At 39.9% G+C, this 15,939-nt stretch overlaps 2 protein-coding genes across 2 annotated transcripts in view; both read left to right on the top strand.

The window, feature by feature from the left end:
* The first annotated feature begins 167 nt into the window (after window positions 1-167).
* map2k2a (mitogen-activated protein kinase kinase 2a) lies at window positions 168-13,439 on the top strand. Its single transcript, XM_074635779.1, has 11 exons — window positions 168-862; window positions 1,642-1,852; window positions 3,590-3,736; window positions 3,903-3,980; window positions 4,875-4,926; window positions 8,812-8,936; window positions 9,517-9,730; window positions 9,861-9,925; window positions 10,040-10,101; window positions 11,463-11,508; window positions 11,627-13,439. Exons 1-11 carry the CDS (start codon window positions 774-776, stop codon window positions 11,735-11,737), a joined length of 1,200 nt encoding a protein of 399 aa, XP_074491880.1. The 5' UTR covers window positions 168-773; the 3' UTR covers window positions 11,738-13,439.
* Window positions 13,440-14,441: 1,002 nt separating this feature from the next.
* zbtb7a (zinc finger and BTB domain containing 7a) overlaps window positions 14,442-15,939 on the top strand; it is a 35,911-nt gene continuing 34,413 nt past the window's right edge. The window contains exon 1 of the mRNA XM_074635778.1: window positions 14,442-15,810. The gene's annotated coding sequence lies outside the window, so the exon portion shown is untranslated. The remainder of the gene's footprint in view (window positions 15,811-15,939) is intronic.

The raw sequence follows: 15,939 nt of genomic DNA, 5'->3' as shown, positions 1-15,939 counted from the left end.
TTACTCGACACACGCTCCGAAGCCTCGGCACAGCACGTAACATAACTAGTCCTATCATTCTGTCTTGAATTAGAATAAAAAAATTAAAAAAACGGCTCTCGGACGGGATTCCGGCTCTTATCGTTCACTTAAAAGTGCCGGCTCAATGAACCGACTCGTCCGTGACCGACACATCACAGGTCTGATGCTGCAGCTGCTGCTTCCTGTATTGAAGCACCAACAACCACAGAAGAGGAGCCTTTTTCTCGCTTCAGAGCTCCACACCCTGACCTGAAACACCGAGGAATAATAGTTGCTGCAGTCCTTTAGGAGGGGAAGCCAACCGGAGTCGGTCTCCCGGTGTAGCTGCCCGGTAAAACACCGTTTAGTCTCGTTAAAAAGCTGAGAAGAGGCACGATTTTTCCTGGAGTTAGCTAGTGCTAGCTAGTAGCAAGCTAAGTGGCTAATGGCTAGTAGCAGCAGCAGCAGGTAGATAGATAACCCAGAAGAAACCAAATAATGTGTTTACTCCAAAAGCTTTAAATGCAAATTAAAGAGCACTTCGGTATGAAAAGATTTACCCAAATATATCCTGACTGACATGCCACTGAAAGTAGACTAACTTTGCTAAAAGAGCTGAGATCCTGTTGCTCCTTTTTTTTTTTACAGACTTGAGTTTCTAACAAGGATAAAAAGAAAAGGCTAGATTCATTAGTAGCTTTCACCAGCTCACTGCTGCAGGTTAGTGGATTCTTTTGAGACTTTTTCGGGTAAATTAGTATTAAAAAATCAAAATGCCTGCTAAAAGAAGACCAGTTCCCCTGAACATAACGCCCATCGGAGAGGGACAGGCCACCTCCAACACCATCGATGCTGCATCTGAGTGAGTAACCCCTATAATGTAATTGTACCTGTGTTATTATTTTTTTATATACTTTATTTTTTCCCTTTTTTCAAGGCTGTTTTCATATATACAATCCACTGTCATATATACAATCCATATATACAATCCAACTTTTAAGTTACAGACAAACCCATCAAGTACACTATAGAGAAAACAACCTCAACATTCAAAACCGAAACAAAACCAAGAAAAGAAATAACAATAATAAGTGTGTGTGTGTGTGTGTGTGTGTGTGTGAGTTATCACCATTCCCAAACACTGTACCACCATTTAACTGGAGTAAATGCCCCATATCATGTTTATTTTTATATTTTTTATTTTTGTTTATAGCTTATTTTGTATATTGGTAGAATTTCAATTTTTTTATTCTTATTTTATTCTAACGTTTTTATCTTATTCTTTTGCTATTATACTGCTTACTTGCACCAACAAAACTAAAGCAAATTCCTAGTGTATACCTCTTACACCTGGCAATAAACACGATTCTTATTTTTGTCATTTCTACAATAAGCTACAATAAGACTGGTGACAAAGGACATTAAAGAGGGACAAAAAATACCCAACACCTGAATGTGCTACTTATTTTGTACTGTAATTACCTTGTGCCTTTTCTACCTTTTTTCTTTTTCGTAAAGCTTACTCGGTATAAACTGCTCAGAATTCCAATATGCTTAGGTGCAAATGGCAAATAAAACTCTTGAATCTTGAATCTTCTCTCTCCCTCTCTGTGTGTTAAACCAACTGTCTCCTCATCACAGAGCCAACCTTGAGGCCTTACAAAAGAAACTGGGTGAGTTGGACCTGGACGAACAACAGAGGAAACGACTAGAGGCCTTTCTCACCCAGAAAGCTCAGGTCGGGGAGCTGAAAGATGAGGATTTTGACCCCATATGTGAGTTGGGCGCTGGAAACGGTGGAGTGGTCAACAAGGTCCGCCACAAACCCTCGGGTCTGGTCATGGCTCGGAAGGTGAAAAAAAAAATCTAAATTTGTTTAATTTTTCTTTTGTTTGCAGGGGACAGTTGGAGGGAGCTGACTCAAAACACATTCCAGAGGTGTTAGATTTTGTCATCGCACCATAGCACCCACTTCTACCCACACTGACACTTTCTGCGTTGAGAAAAGCACACAATGCACCATTATTTGAATGCAATAATGGTGCCTTCAAATGGAATTTGTGATTACAACATGAGAAGTCGCGTACACGATATGCTTGGGGTTCAAGTGGTTAAAGTCGTGAGAACACCGCTGCTCAGCAACTGCAATATTAACGTTACTGTCGGCAATATATTAACTTATTATTAAGAAAAATTAACTGCAATGGGCTCCGCCATTTCTCACAAAATCAACAAACACGTCACAAATCTTGGACTCTGAGCTTTCAAAAAAAACTATCCACTTACGAGGTCGTGAATACGACATGAGGGGGGCGTTCACATGGACTCGTCTCGTAAACACGGTAAACACGACCCCATTTGAAGGCACCATAATAACAAACTCGGAATTTTTAACATGAATAACAATTTTTAAAGGGCTGTCTATAAGCTGCTATATTTCTCATCACCTATACTTGACTAAGACATGAATGTGTCCTCATAAATCATCTGGGGCCAGTTGCATAAACTTAGTTTAAGACTAGTCTTGGCCTTACACTGGTCTTTATTTGGCAGGTTAGACTAAATAGCATATTAAGACTGACTTAATTTGAGGTCGGAAAGTTAGCCACCTCTCCCCCTGGCTAAACCTGAGGTGAGAGCTTTGTTGCCATGGCAACAATCTGTTATGTCAGTTAGCTTACTATTTCAACTGTTAATCCCATTTCTATAGTTTAACCATTACATTTAGTTAAGTTTTAGCTAACTATTTCAACTGTTTGTCCATTACTTTTAGCTAACCTTAAGCTAATTATTTCAACTGTTTGTCCATTACTTTTAACAAACTTTTTGCTGTCTGACTTAAAGTTATATTTAAGACAAAGTCTAGGTATTTTTTTATGCAACTGGCCCCAGGGCCTATATATTGCCCAATAGTAGCTTGTATCAGCTTGGGATCCTTACCACAAGTATTTTCCTGTTTTACATGTTTATTTAAAAAAAAAAATATCCGCCAAATTTTTCCCTCAAATTTAGATGTGTATCTGTCTAAAAAACAAAACAGTATTGTTTGGGCATTTAAAGCTATCTTTGTGCAGCGTTGCTGCGGTTCGTTAGCCCATTTTCCCCCTAATTTGATCATAATGAATAGTGTACAGTTTATGAGACAGAAAGTTATTGGAACTCTATACAGACACTGCAGCAACAAGTCAAGCAAGTGCAAGCTTGCAGGCTGTCAAGACTTTAACTGTGTGTTGACACGCCTATTCAATTCCCCCCTAAAAGTCATACAAATGATTAGAAACAATTTGTATTTATGAAAAGTTGTCTTTGCTATATTGTGGTTATCATTATTTAAAAGTGGGTGTAAATTCTGCGACGTTCTGTGCGTATGTATGTAGACTCGTCTTGTTTGTGTCAGTGAAACAATTTGAAATGAAATCCCAAATGTGTTGAGATTACTACACACAAAAAAACATGAAAGTGTTATAGTTATGCCAACCACCACCTCTGAAATGTGTTGAGATATAAAGTCAGTGAATGATGTAACTGCATCTGTTGCGTTTGTTTTAGTCAGAACAGCAGTTTATGGTCTCATCCTTTCCCTCCTCAGTTGATCCACCTGGAAATCAAGCCTGCCATCAGAAACCAGATTATCAGAGAGCTGCAGGTGCTGCATGAATGCAACTCCCCTTACATTGTGGGCTTCTATGGGGCCTTTTACAGCGACGGGGAGATCAGCATCTGTATGGAGCACATGGTGAGAGACAAAGACCTTTAGCGGGGCAACCTACCATTGGACATGGAATTGATGTGGTTGGATACCAGTATTGTCTTTTTTTTAATGACAAGATATTTGTTCCCAAATGTTTTAGTTTTTATTGATTTTTAAATGTCAGATTTAATTGTGCAACTTGTCTCAACAGGATGGTGGATCCTTGGACCAGGTCCTGAAGGAAGCCAGAAGAATCCCAGAAGAAATCCTGGGGAAAGTTAGCATAGCTGTATGTATTTCACTAATTCTGTTGCATTTAAAAAATATAGTGTCTGCCTCTTTATGACACGTTTTTCATTTTTAAATCAGTTGTAGTGATGTGAAGATTCTTAAAGCTTGTTACTATACATGTTTTTGCAGATAGACAGATTATAGTGGGTGTGTGTCTTGTGGTGTTGCTTAACTAGCTGTGTGTTTCCCAGTAATACATGAGTCACTACTGTATTTTACTCAACTGAAACTCTCGCATCAATTCCAAATAACTCAGTGTAATAATAGGATTGCCAAAATAATGTGTGTTTATGCCTCTGCGACGGCGACAGCTGTGGCCAGGGGCATTATGTTTACGGGTTGTCCGTCCCTTCCAATTCTAGTGAGCGCGATATCACAGGAACGCCTTGAGGGAATTCCTTGAAATCTGGCACAAACATCCACTTGGACTCAAGGATGAACTGATTAGAATTTGGTGGTCAAAGGTCACTGTGACTTCACATCCGCCCCATCCTCATGAAAGCGATATCTCAGGAACGCCTTGAGGGAATTCCTTGAAATTTGGCAAAAACATCCACTTGGACTCAAGGATGAATGGATTATAGTTCGGTGGTCAAGGTCACTGTGACCTCACAAAACATTGGCCATAACTCAAGAATTCATATGCTGATTATGACAATTTCACATAAATGTCTAATAGGATCAAATGAAGTGATGACATTTTGGACAGACATGGATGTAAACTGCAACTTACAACTGATTGGCAGAGGCATTCAACCGCGAGGCGGCAATTGTAGTTTTAAATTGGTGTATATAAATAGGGGAAGCTTATTTTTATGTGTATATAGACACTTATTTGAGATTTGCTCCCCTGTATATTTATGTATATTTATGTTTCCTCTCTTGTTTACAGGTATTGAGGGGATTAGCCTACCTGCGGGAGAAGCACCAGATCATGCACAGAGGTAAGGCTGTTCTCTAGTCACAGTAGATTACATTTGCTCTCAAAATCCCCTCTGCAACATTTTCAAATCACCGCAGTACAAGAGATACAGAGTGTAGTTTACAAAATCAAATAAGTGATTACACAATTTCTGGGTAGTGATGATGACGATCAGGGTGTATGTGGAGTGTTGTGTAGCACTAATAATTAATTTGCACATCACAGAATTTTATCTCAAGCATTTTATTTAATGCAGTGTTTATCACACAATCACATTTTAGGTCTCAACTCCACTCGGTTGTTCTCAGAATGAATAATTCTAAAACCAGGGTGCTATTTTTCCAGCTGAAGAGCCTTTGACTTCAGATATCCAACGAGCAAGATGACTATAAATTTGATGGATACACTCCTAATTATATTTCATGGCATAGTGACAGTTATACTCAAGTACAGTTTTTCACTACACTCACCATTGTTTAGTGTCTGGACAAGGAAGGCCATTAGGCTTAAGATTTTAATTAACTAATTTTGATTAGTCAAATTCTCAAAGTAGGACTTTTATTGCCAAAAAGTAATGAGTACATTAGGGCTGCAGCTAACGATTATTTTCTTGATTGATTAGTTGTTCAGTCCATCATTTTAGTTTTTTTGTTTTATTAATTACTCAAACCGATTAATCGATTATTAAAATAGTTGCCGATTAATTTATTAGTTGACAACTTATCGATTAATCAATGAATCGTTGCAGCCTCTAGAGTGCATTGACTTCTTACAACCTTCCTGCAACAATGAATCAGTACTACGGGGTGTTAGACTGAAGCATATTGTTATTTTTGATAGGACATACAGTTTCGTAGCCACAGTGTAGTTAAAGACAGAGATACATCTGAAATATATATTTGTTTTTTTTGTTAGTAATAGCCATAAAATGTATAGAAATGCCATATGGTTAACTCATTAGGATAACTCTGCCTTGTTTCCAGATTACAGAAAAGTAATCCTCATTTAAAAATATGATGTACATGTTTTTCATGAACGTTTGTTGTGGTTCATGTAATGAGTCCCATCCCTTCAGTATTAGTGGTGGCGGAATTTTTGCTGATGCTTGTGAGGCAACCAGCTGAGATTCAGACCCTCCAAATGTTGCAGTCTAAACATCACATTTTAAAACATGCAGGGTTGTCCTTTAATTTTCCATTCACATTGTCCTTCCTAGTCTGGAACAGGCTGAACACACACTAACAAAAAGCATGTAGGTATGATTGCTATTTCCAAATGTCTGTGAACTTTTTTTGTTCGTGAAACCACTTTAAATGCGCCACATTAACTAGACAGTCTCCAGTCGTCCCTGTATGATATGATTCAAATTTATATTAATTGTCTTCATGCTTTTCCCCCCATATGCGTTGCATCAACATCTTAAGAGCTTTAGCACGCTCACCACAAGGCAAGCTATTGTTTAAGAATATCACGAGTTCCTCATCATAGACGTTTGTAGCATGACGGGGGAAAAAAAGAGCTTAGTAAAAACAATTATCTTTGCATCCAAACAAAATCACAAGTCACACCATAGCAAAGTCTAAAGGCAGACAAGTTTTCCACAGCACACCAGTGAAGAACTCATGGGTGTATTGTGATGAGAAGCAGCGGTGAAGGCAGCGTTGAGACGTGCATAATGCAGAGAAGTCTCCCAGCGCTACAGGGTCGGTGGTACTCTAGGACAGTTGTCTGTGAGCTCAGGCGGTAATTACAGCCTCTCAGATGTGATTATACAGCAGCCGCGCCCTGCTGACCCCTCCCTCCGTGTCTCCCTCCATCGTTCTCCCGCTCTTTCATGCCACCTCGCTCTCAGTCACTCCTCACATGTCCTTGGCCGGTGGGAGGGGGTCACACCACAGAGGATAGATTGCAGGGCTCAGTCTTACCCCATTATTTCTGCAGGATGTTTTTCAGCGATGGGCGGGAAATGTGGAGGACCGGGCTTGTTTATAACAGGGGCTCGGCTTGAGTTGTAGCTATTTTCTCTCTTGCTCGATTAACACGGCACCACAGATAAAGCTGGAGGGGTGCCGTGCTTACCACCCGCAGGCCTCATGGCAGCATTCGGCTAAATATTTGTTTCTTAAGTCATTCTATGTTGCAAGAAAGATTTTATGTACAACATATATATTTGCTTTCTATTAGTTATTAGTAGGTAGTAGTTTAATCGCATGATTGTCCATAGTTAATCATGATTAATCGCAAATTAATCGTACATTTTTTATCTGTTCAAAATGTACTTTAAAGGGAGATGTGTTTTAATACTCTTATCAACATGGGAGTGGGCAAATATGCTTGCTTTATGCAAATGTATATATTTATTATTGGAAATCAATTAACACCAAAAAACAATGACACATATTGTCCAGAAACCCTCACAGGTACTGCATTTAGCATAAAAAATATGCTCAAATCATAACATGGCAAACTCAATCCCAACAGGCAGCATCAGCTTTCAGTGTGTCAGTGTGCTGACTTGACTATGACTTGCCCCAAACTGCATGTGATTATCATAAAGTGGGCATGTCTGTAAAGGGGAGACTCGTGGGTACACAGAGAACCCATTTTCATTCACATATCTTGAGGTCAGAAATCAAGGGACCCCTTTGAAAATGGCCATGGCAATTTTTCCTTGCAATTATTTAGCATAGGTTAGGAGCGTTATTTAGCCAAGCTAGTATGACATGGTTGGTGCCGGTGGTTTCCTTAGGTTTTTCTAGTTTTGTGTGATGCTAGTATCTTATAAACTGAGCCCTACAATCTAAAAATTGCAAGTTGCGTTAATGCATTAACGAAATTAGTGGCGTTAAAACAAATTTGCGTTAATGCGTTAATAAATTTGACAGCCCTAGGTTCAGGTGGTTCAGGTGACTTTATTTGTACCCATAGGTAGATTTGTTTTGCAGCAAAAAAAAAGAGGATGACATCCGTATTGACAATGAGGTAGAGCACAGACAAGAGACAGACATATGAAAAAAAAGACAAGGGGTACTCAAGGGCTTACTGGAAACAGGACCCAGCAAAAAGAGAAGGCCACAACAACAGTATAAAACACTACTGAACTATCAGGACAGAAAAGACACAATAAAATGAGAAAAGGGATAAACTTCCATAAATAAATATGTGCAAAAACTGCTATGACTTATTTAAGTGAACTATTGCAGCTGGAACAAAACTGTTCCTGTAGCGCTTTGTTCTGCACTTTGGAACCCTAAAAAACTTATTAGATACATAGTTTTTCTGTCAAAGGAGGACACATGTTTGTGTCTCACATGAATAAATAGATACATCACAGACATAGTCCTATATACACACATGCATTCATATCCCCTACATATGCTTACATACCTAAGCCCACGTATATATATTAACATAACAGTGTCGCGGTGTTCTTATTAGCTATCTGGTTAGTCTTGATTTCATGTTCACATTATATGTATACATTTTTGTCATATGGATTGTCTATGTTCTATTTCCATTATGTTGTTACTCTGTACACACAACATCTATCGCACGTCTGTCCATCCTGGAAGAGGGATCCCTCCTCTGTTGCTCTTCCTGAGATTTCTCTGATTTTTCCCTGTTAAAAGGGATTTTTTGGGGCGTTTTTCCTCATTAGATGAGATGGCCGTACTGTAAAGGACCGAGGGTGTCGTATCCTGTATAGATTGTAAAGCCCCCTGAGGCAAATCTGTGATATTGGGCTATAAAAATAAAATTGACTTGACTTAAGCAGTCCCCTCTAATCCTGGTGTCTACAAACACTGTATAGCTCAACTGATCAATAGTAAGGTGTTGAGTGTGGACATACAGTATGAAGATGGCTCTTACTGAAAACTTAATATATATTTGTTTGTCTGCTACATAGATGTCAAGCCCTCCAACATCCTGGTCAACTCTCGTGGGGAGATCAAGCTGTGCGACTTTGGTGTTAGCGGCCAGCTCATAGATTCCATGGCCAACTCCTTTGTTGGAACGCGCTCCTACATGTCGGTGAGTCAGCGCTGCACGCCTGCGCCCCCACCCCTTCTCCTCTGGCCCTATCCCCACTTTCCTTCTCCTCTTTTCTCACATTGCTCTTGTTCGCTGGCCCCGCCCTCCGCCTTCCCTTCCTCCGGCCCTCCCTCACTCCCCTGCCAAGAACCGAGGGCCGTGCCCAGGAAAGGGCTCTTTGGCAAAGAGCGAGGCAACTGCGCTCGCTCTCCTCTCGTCCTTCTTTCCCCTCACTCTTAGACACCTGGTGGGTGCAGTGCCGAAAGCTATCCCATCCCTTACCCACAAAGCACCAGGGGTGTAGAGAGACTTGTCCTTTCATCATAATTCCCAACACACACACACCTGTCCTTGCCCACCCTTCAGAAAGCTACTCTTCGCTTCCTGCCAAACCCTCCCATCCTCTGTCCTCTTGCCCTCACCACACCCCAACTCTTCTTGCCATAACACCCCTCCTCCCATTATCCTCTCCACCACTTCCTGTGCCTTCCCCACCCAGCCCTCTGCCCAACCCTCTCTCCTGCCTGGCGTCTTGGCTCTACCCTTCTACCTCTGACGTAGATTGTGTGTTTCTCAACAGCCGGAGAGACTGCAGGGCACTCACTACTCGGTTCAGTCTGACGTGTGGAGCATGGGTCTGTCCCTGGTGGAGCTGGCGATTGGCCGCTACCCCATCCCCCCACCAGACACCAAAGAGCTGGAGGCCATCTTCGGACGGGCCATTATGGACGGGGCCGAGGGAGAACCTCACACCAACATGCAGAGGCCCAGACCACCGGGCCGACCCGTGAGCGGTAGGGAACGCAAAAACATTTCCAAACACATTCATGTAGAAGTACAGACTTAGTGACAATATTTTACATTCAGGATAAAGGCTTTCAAATATAATTCTAATTGTGTCCATGATATGCAACTTCTCCACAGGACATGGAATGGACAGTAGACCTGCTATGGCTATCTTTGAACTTTTGGACTACATTGTGAATGAGGTCTGAGAAAACGCTGATCAGCATAAACACACACATTTCTATTTCTCTGCACACAATGTATGTTTGCATTAATTGTTCTGCTTTTTGACCTTTTGATTCTTGGTTCCTCCTCAGCCGCCCCCTAAACTGCCACTTGGGGTCTACACCAATGACTTCCAGGACTTTGTGACAAAATGGTGAGCATTGGCAGGGTTCAACATTGTATTTTTTACTTGCCCCTATACAAATTGTTTTATTTATTAGCAGTTATCAAATAATAATAACAACAAAGACTAAAGTTAATCGTCATGTTTTATCCGCCTTGCTCTCAAACTTGCAGCAAACTGTGCAATACATAGTTGGAATTTTGCCCACATCCTCTCTAATGCCATACAGCTAAACTCCTGTTTCCAGGATAATTGAAATGCTTGCTTGCACTTCAGCTCACAAACTTTTTCTGTACCCAGTGCCCTTTTCTTGCGAGTTTTTGGTTAGTACTGCTCATGTGCATCTCTCAACAGAGAGATGGCTCAAGTTTAGTTTATTTATAGAGAACAATTAAAAAACAAAGAAATTATTATAATAATAATAATAATAATAGTAGTAATAATAATCCATTTCATTTATAGAGCACTTTGCATAAAAACTCACTTCACGAGTAAATATTGTCATAAAGAAAAACAACATAAATATATAAAACGCGCTGCTCCACTCAACTGGCTGTGCAAGCGGTGACGTACCTGATCGTGCAATGCACCTGATTGGTCCCTGGTTTTCTGCTTGCCGTTTCAAACAGGAAACAACATGGGGCTCCTGTTTGTAAACTTTCTATTATTCTGTCTAAACAATCCACCAAAATCTACTTCTGAAAACATTTTAATCAAGAAATAGGCGATGCCACTGCTCTCGTTTTAGTTTTAGAACTAGATCGCCCAGTTTCACAGCTTGGTCCAAGTTTTGTGAGCTGGACGCGTCGTGCTGGATTGGCTCATTTGCATAAATGACTGTTCCCGCCTTTTCATTTCCCGCAGTCACTCAGTGACAGACTTTTGCATTTGTAGGGCTGGCCCTCTGCGGTCCAGCCAACAATACAATACATAACAAGGCTCACTCCTTAGCTACTTCCATCATCAGCTCCAGAAAAAAAACAATGTCTTTAATTATTTTTGAGCGGCTAGATTTACTAGCCCAACGTTGCATTTTACTTGCCCTGGGCAATCGGGCAATCCTTATTGTTGAACTCATGATTGGCAACAACATTTTTAGAATGAGCTACAAAAAATGCGCACTGCTCTTAGCTGCTTTTACGCAAAAGTGAATCATGGGAAGTAGATAAAGTAGAGAGCTTAAATTACTTGTGTATATATTGTCATGACATGATGATAACAGCAGGTGGTGTTGACTGAAATACATAAGTTGTGTTGCAGACGAGGTGGTTGCAGAAACTAGTATAGTGAGATCTGAGATTGTTTGGAAAAACAAAATCCAACTTGATCCTACATTGACAGAAGCAGTTCTGTCATGTCTGTAACCTTTTTGGTGTCGTATGTTTCTGCAGTTTGATCAAAAACCCAGCTGAAAGGGCAGATCTGAAGATGTTGATGGTGGGTACCTGAACTTCATTTGTATTCATCTGATAGTTTGTTTACTAGGTTATTATTTTTTTTGTTTTAATGATGCTAGCAGTACAAACAATGATTTTCCCTGTTGGTTTTCTTTCAGAGTCACACGTTCATCAAACGATCAGAAGTGGAGGAAGTGGACTTTGCCGGCTATTTGTGCAAAACCATGGGCCTCAACCAGCCCAGCACTCCTACCCGCGGCACTGAGTGAACCGGCCTTCACTGCCCTGACACACCTCTGGGTCTCGCTTGCATACACCTAAATATACTGCACATACATGTACACAAGCCATCTAACACATTGGCACTTTTTTCCATCTTGCTCTTGGGTAAAACGGTTTTGGTCCCCCCCTCCTCCCCTCATTTATTTCTTCACCAGCAGCAGAGCCCGTTCAGTCATTGTACTGTAAGACCACAGCTTCACCATGCCAGTGTCAAGAGTAGCCACAGCTCACTTCTCCACACTGCTACAGAGGATGTAAAGCACTGAAGGGCTGCCAGGGTGTCAGCTGAATTTGCATTGATTGACAAACTTCTTTTGTATTGTTGATTGTTGAATATATGAATATTCTGTATTAATCTTTTCTATGAAAGCAGTTGATGGCTTGTGGGACTTGTATTTTAATAAATGACCTGCTGTAGAGATTTCCAAACAGAGAAATCTGAAAAAACATCACAACTTGCAAATTCTAAATTGGTTTTATTGAAGGTGAATGCAGCTATTTGGATTTAAAATCCCTTTGTTAAACTTATTCGTGCTAAAATATTCTCTGCAGAGACCTTTACAATTACCTCCAACGTGATAATTAAATTTGTAGTGCAGGACAAATGGGCGTCATCACTTTTTGGTACAAGAGCGATCACTTTGTGAACAATGTCACAAACCAAAGAGGGTACTCAAAGTTACTTTTTCAATGCCTGATCAGTTTTGTTTTTTTCGTATGCACATTCATGATCAGTCTATAAGTGTACTTTGAATGTTTTAATTTTTTTCATTCAGTGATCTACACTCTGATTATGTTGACATTGTTTCCTCAACATCCATTTCAATGCGCATCCCACACTGTGTCTCTCACACTGGAGGAGGCATCTGCTGTGGAGGCCTGACATATGCCAGAATGTCATTATTGGCATTGAGAAAACAATGATCAAAATGTATTCATGGGATGATATAGCATGGTTTATTATCTTTCTAATACCGTATGTGTATTTTCTTTCCCAAGACCATGATGGGGATGATTAGCTGGTGTTTTTATCAAAAGCCTGAATCTCTGCAATGTCAATATGAAATTTCAATCACGTTGACTAATTAATTTTTTTGTCTCTCTTTGTTGTTGATCTGTACTTTACCCTGAAGTGTATTTGGTTATGTTTTCACTGTACTGCTACGTGTGGCGCTCCAAGCTTTCTCTTGGGACTCAACCAGCCTAGAGGCGTGCTTTTGGAAAAGACTTGGGTTGAAATACATTTGAAAACCTTTTCCCTGTGATTTAACCCAATTCATTGTGGTGAAAAATACGACCCAACGTTGAGTGGAACTTCAGACGTTTCCAGTAGTACAAAGGGATTGACTGAACATTTTAGCCCAGGTCAGTGTTGGTCACATGGTGGTGGTGGTGTTACTTGCTAGCCTGCCGTCTTGCTAGAGCTCTTGTATTCTCTCTACTTATGGCTACCCTTTTTTATTCCCCACCAAAATAATGTGCATTTGTTCAGAGCAAAATGAATGCATTGTCACTTGTATGTGTACAAAGCTATATACAAAAATTACAGGAGTACTATTTTGCAGTCTTAATATACAAATTTTTGATTTATGTAAATGACACGGGTGAAGTCATTTTATTATAATATAAAAATGTTGGATATGGTTCTAATGTATAAAAAGATTAAAATAAAACTTATTTGTGAATGTACTGTAAGTTGTTATTCATGACAGCTTGATTCCTATGCATCTTTGTCTCTGACAGACTTACCAGAATTTGTACCACATTAATAAATGTATTTATTCCCTTTCAGCAAAACAATATTAACCGTACAGACAACAATGAAGAAACAAAGACAGTACATAGATATATATATTACAGTTAATACAATTGCAGACTCCTCATTTTTTTGTTTTTTTTTGTTTTATGTTTTTCCTTCATTCAGGATTGACATGGTTGTCAGGGCCGTAGCTACCATTGAGAATATTGAGATCATGTTCTTGGTATTGTTCCAGCACTGTTTGAGTCATTTAAATTGGGTTACTTTTGGGCCAATGCAATAAAATAAAAATAAAAAATGTACCCACCACAACTTTATTCTTTAGTGTGAAGGTTTTAACAGCATGTTGGGAAATCAAATTTATAAAAAATTATGTTTTTGCATGGGCGACTTGACCTCTGGTTGTAATGTGTATTTATTCTGGACAGTTTAATATTCAGACTCACTCTCATACGTGCATGGATTACTGAACGGACCTACTGGGTTCAGGTCCAGGGGCCCAAAGTGTAAGGGTCCTCCCTGGCCTTCCCCTACAGAATGTCACTCAAAGAGACACGTACCAACCAGGAAGACACAAAATTGGCAAGCCGCCAAAGAAAAAGTGGTCTTACAGAAAAAAGAAAAAAAAAAATATATATATATATGTATATGTATATACATATATATATATATATATTTATAATTAATTATAATACATAATTCATATATATTAGATTATTTTTTATTATATAATATAAATTATGGTATTATATAATATTTTTATATAATTTATAATATATAATTGTATATAAAAAAATATATATATATATATAATTTTCTGATGCAAACTTTGTTCCCATCAGTCTATTAACATAATTTAATTGCTACTCTCAATGCTGCTTCCAGTGCAGCTCATATTAATTGGAGCTGTTATCCAATCAGATTTCCCTCCCTGTGCTGTTTCCGGATTGTCATAATTCTTTAACCAATCAGATTTCGAGTTTGTTATAGTGGGCGTGTTCTGTTGTCACGCAGGTGCCTTCTAGCCTAGCTTGAGCGCACCTGATTCAACCTTCACCTGGATAACCGGACGAAAATGAAGAAACTAATGGAGTACCTGCACAGTATTGGACTATGGTTTATAAAAGAATTTAAGTAACTGTTAAGAGGATCATTTAATAATCAGTAGAGAGCAGCAATATGACATTATAGTGTCTAGTCTGCCAAATCCAAAGAAGAGCTGATGTGATGTGATCAGCCAATTAGCAGCTAATTGAAGTAAAACTAGCTAGGTAGGTAGCTAGGTAGCATGTAATGTTGCATTCATTCAAGTTCAAGTTCTGAGATTTAATATAACTTTCTTTAGTGATGTTTAGTTAGCTGTAGTGCTTTAGTTTTTTGGGTTTGGATGTTAACTTAGCTATGTTGTATTTTAATGTAGGGATTTGATGGCGGATTTACATTACTGGCAAAGCCGGGTTTTTTTTTATCATTGAACTCCTGTTAAAGGGACTGTTTGTAAGAATCAGAAATGCTTGTTAACAGAGACACCTGTGGCTGTTAAGTCAATGAAAGTCAACGTCCTGTTGCTCGTGCATGTGCTCGCTCTAAATAGACATGAACTAGCATCGCTCAAAACAGTGAGGTGACACACTTCAGCTAAAACCACAATATCAATCCATATTTCACCTGCTTGGCAGTAATGTTAGCTGACCAGACGAAGGTCTCTCCATGAATCACTGCTGATCCAAGTGTTGGCTTTTCCTGCTTCAGCCTCCCGACCGCGGCCGGAGGGAACAGGGGAGACACCAGAGTTTTGGTCGGAGACAATAACGTTTCTTGCTGCGGAGCCCCGTCTCTTCACAAGACACGAAAACCTCTGTTGGTCTGGAGGAGCTGCAGCAGTTATTTCTGCACAAACGTCCACTGTACATTTACTAGATATTCTCAGAGCTAAACTAACTGTTCTGCAGTGTGTAGTGTGCGCGCATGCACGTGAGAGTGGAGCGAGCTGAGTGAAGGCAAGCAGGCAGGCAGAGGAGCAGAGACTCCGGTCCTGGAGACCAAAGCTATGGTCTCCCCCGCTTACTACGACCGTGGCCAACACTGTTTTGCAAGACGGGCTTCACTAGATTTAACTTTGCTGTTTTGGTGCTTAGTTTGTGTTGGAGTCTGAGTCTGAATAGCGTAGCCACACGCAAGCGCACATATGCGAAAGCAAATGGGAAACCGACCTGTGATTTATACTGTAAGAAGTTATAAACAGTCCTTCTAAGGAAAGAAAGGAGGACGGACTTTGTCATGAAATGATGAGCAGCTTTGGTAAGTTTCATGAATCTTTATGTTTCTTTATTAGCTATTGATTATTGCTGTTACTCCTGTTATTAATGATGTTCAGATTCAGCGGCCTTTAGTGTGTGTTTGTGTGCTTTTTGCCCAGCAGCTTGGCTG

Source organism: Sebastes fasciatus, chromosome 5 (genome assembly GCF_043250625.1).
Source record: "Sebastes fasciatus isolate fSebFas1 chromosome 5, fSebFas1.pri, whole genome shotgun sequence".
Classification (NCBI taxonomy): domain Eukaryota; kingdom Metazoa; phylum Chordata; class Actinopteri; order Perciformes; family Sebastidae; genus Sebastes; species Sebastes fasciatus.
The sequence above is the reverse complement of the archived record's forward strand: the minus strand, read 5'-3'. Positions and strand labels throughout refer to the sequence as shown.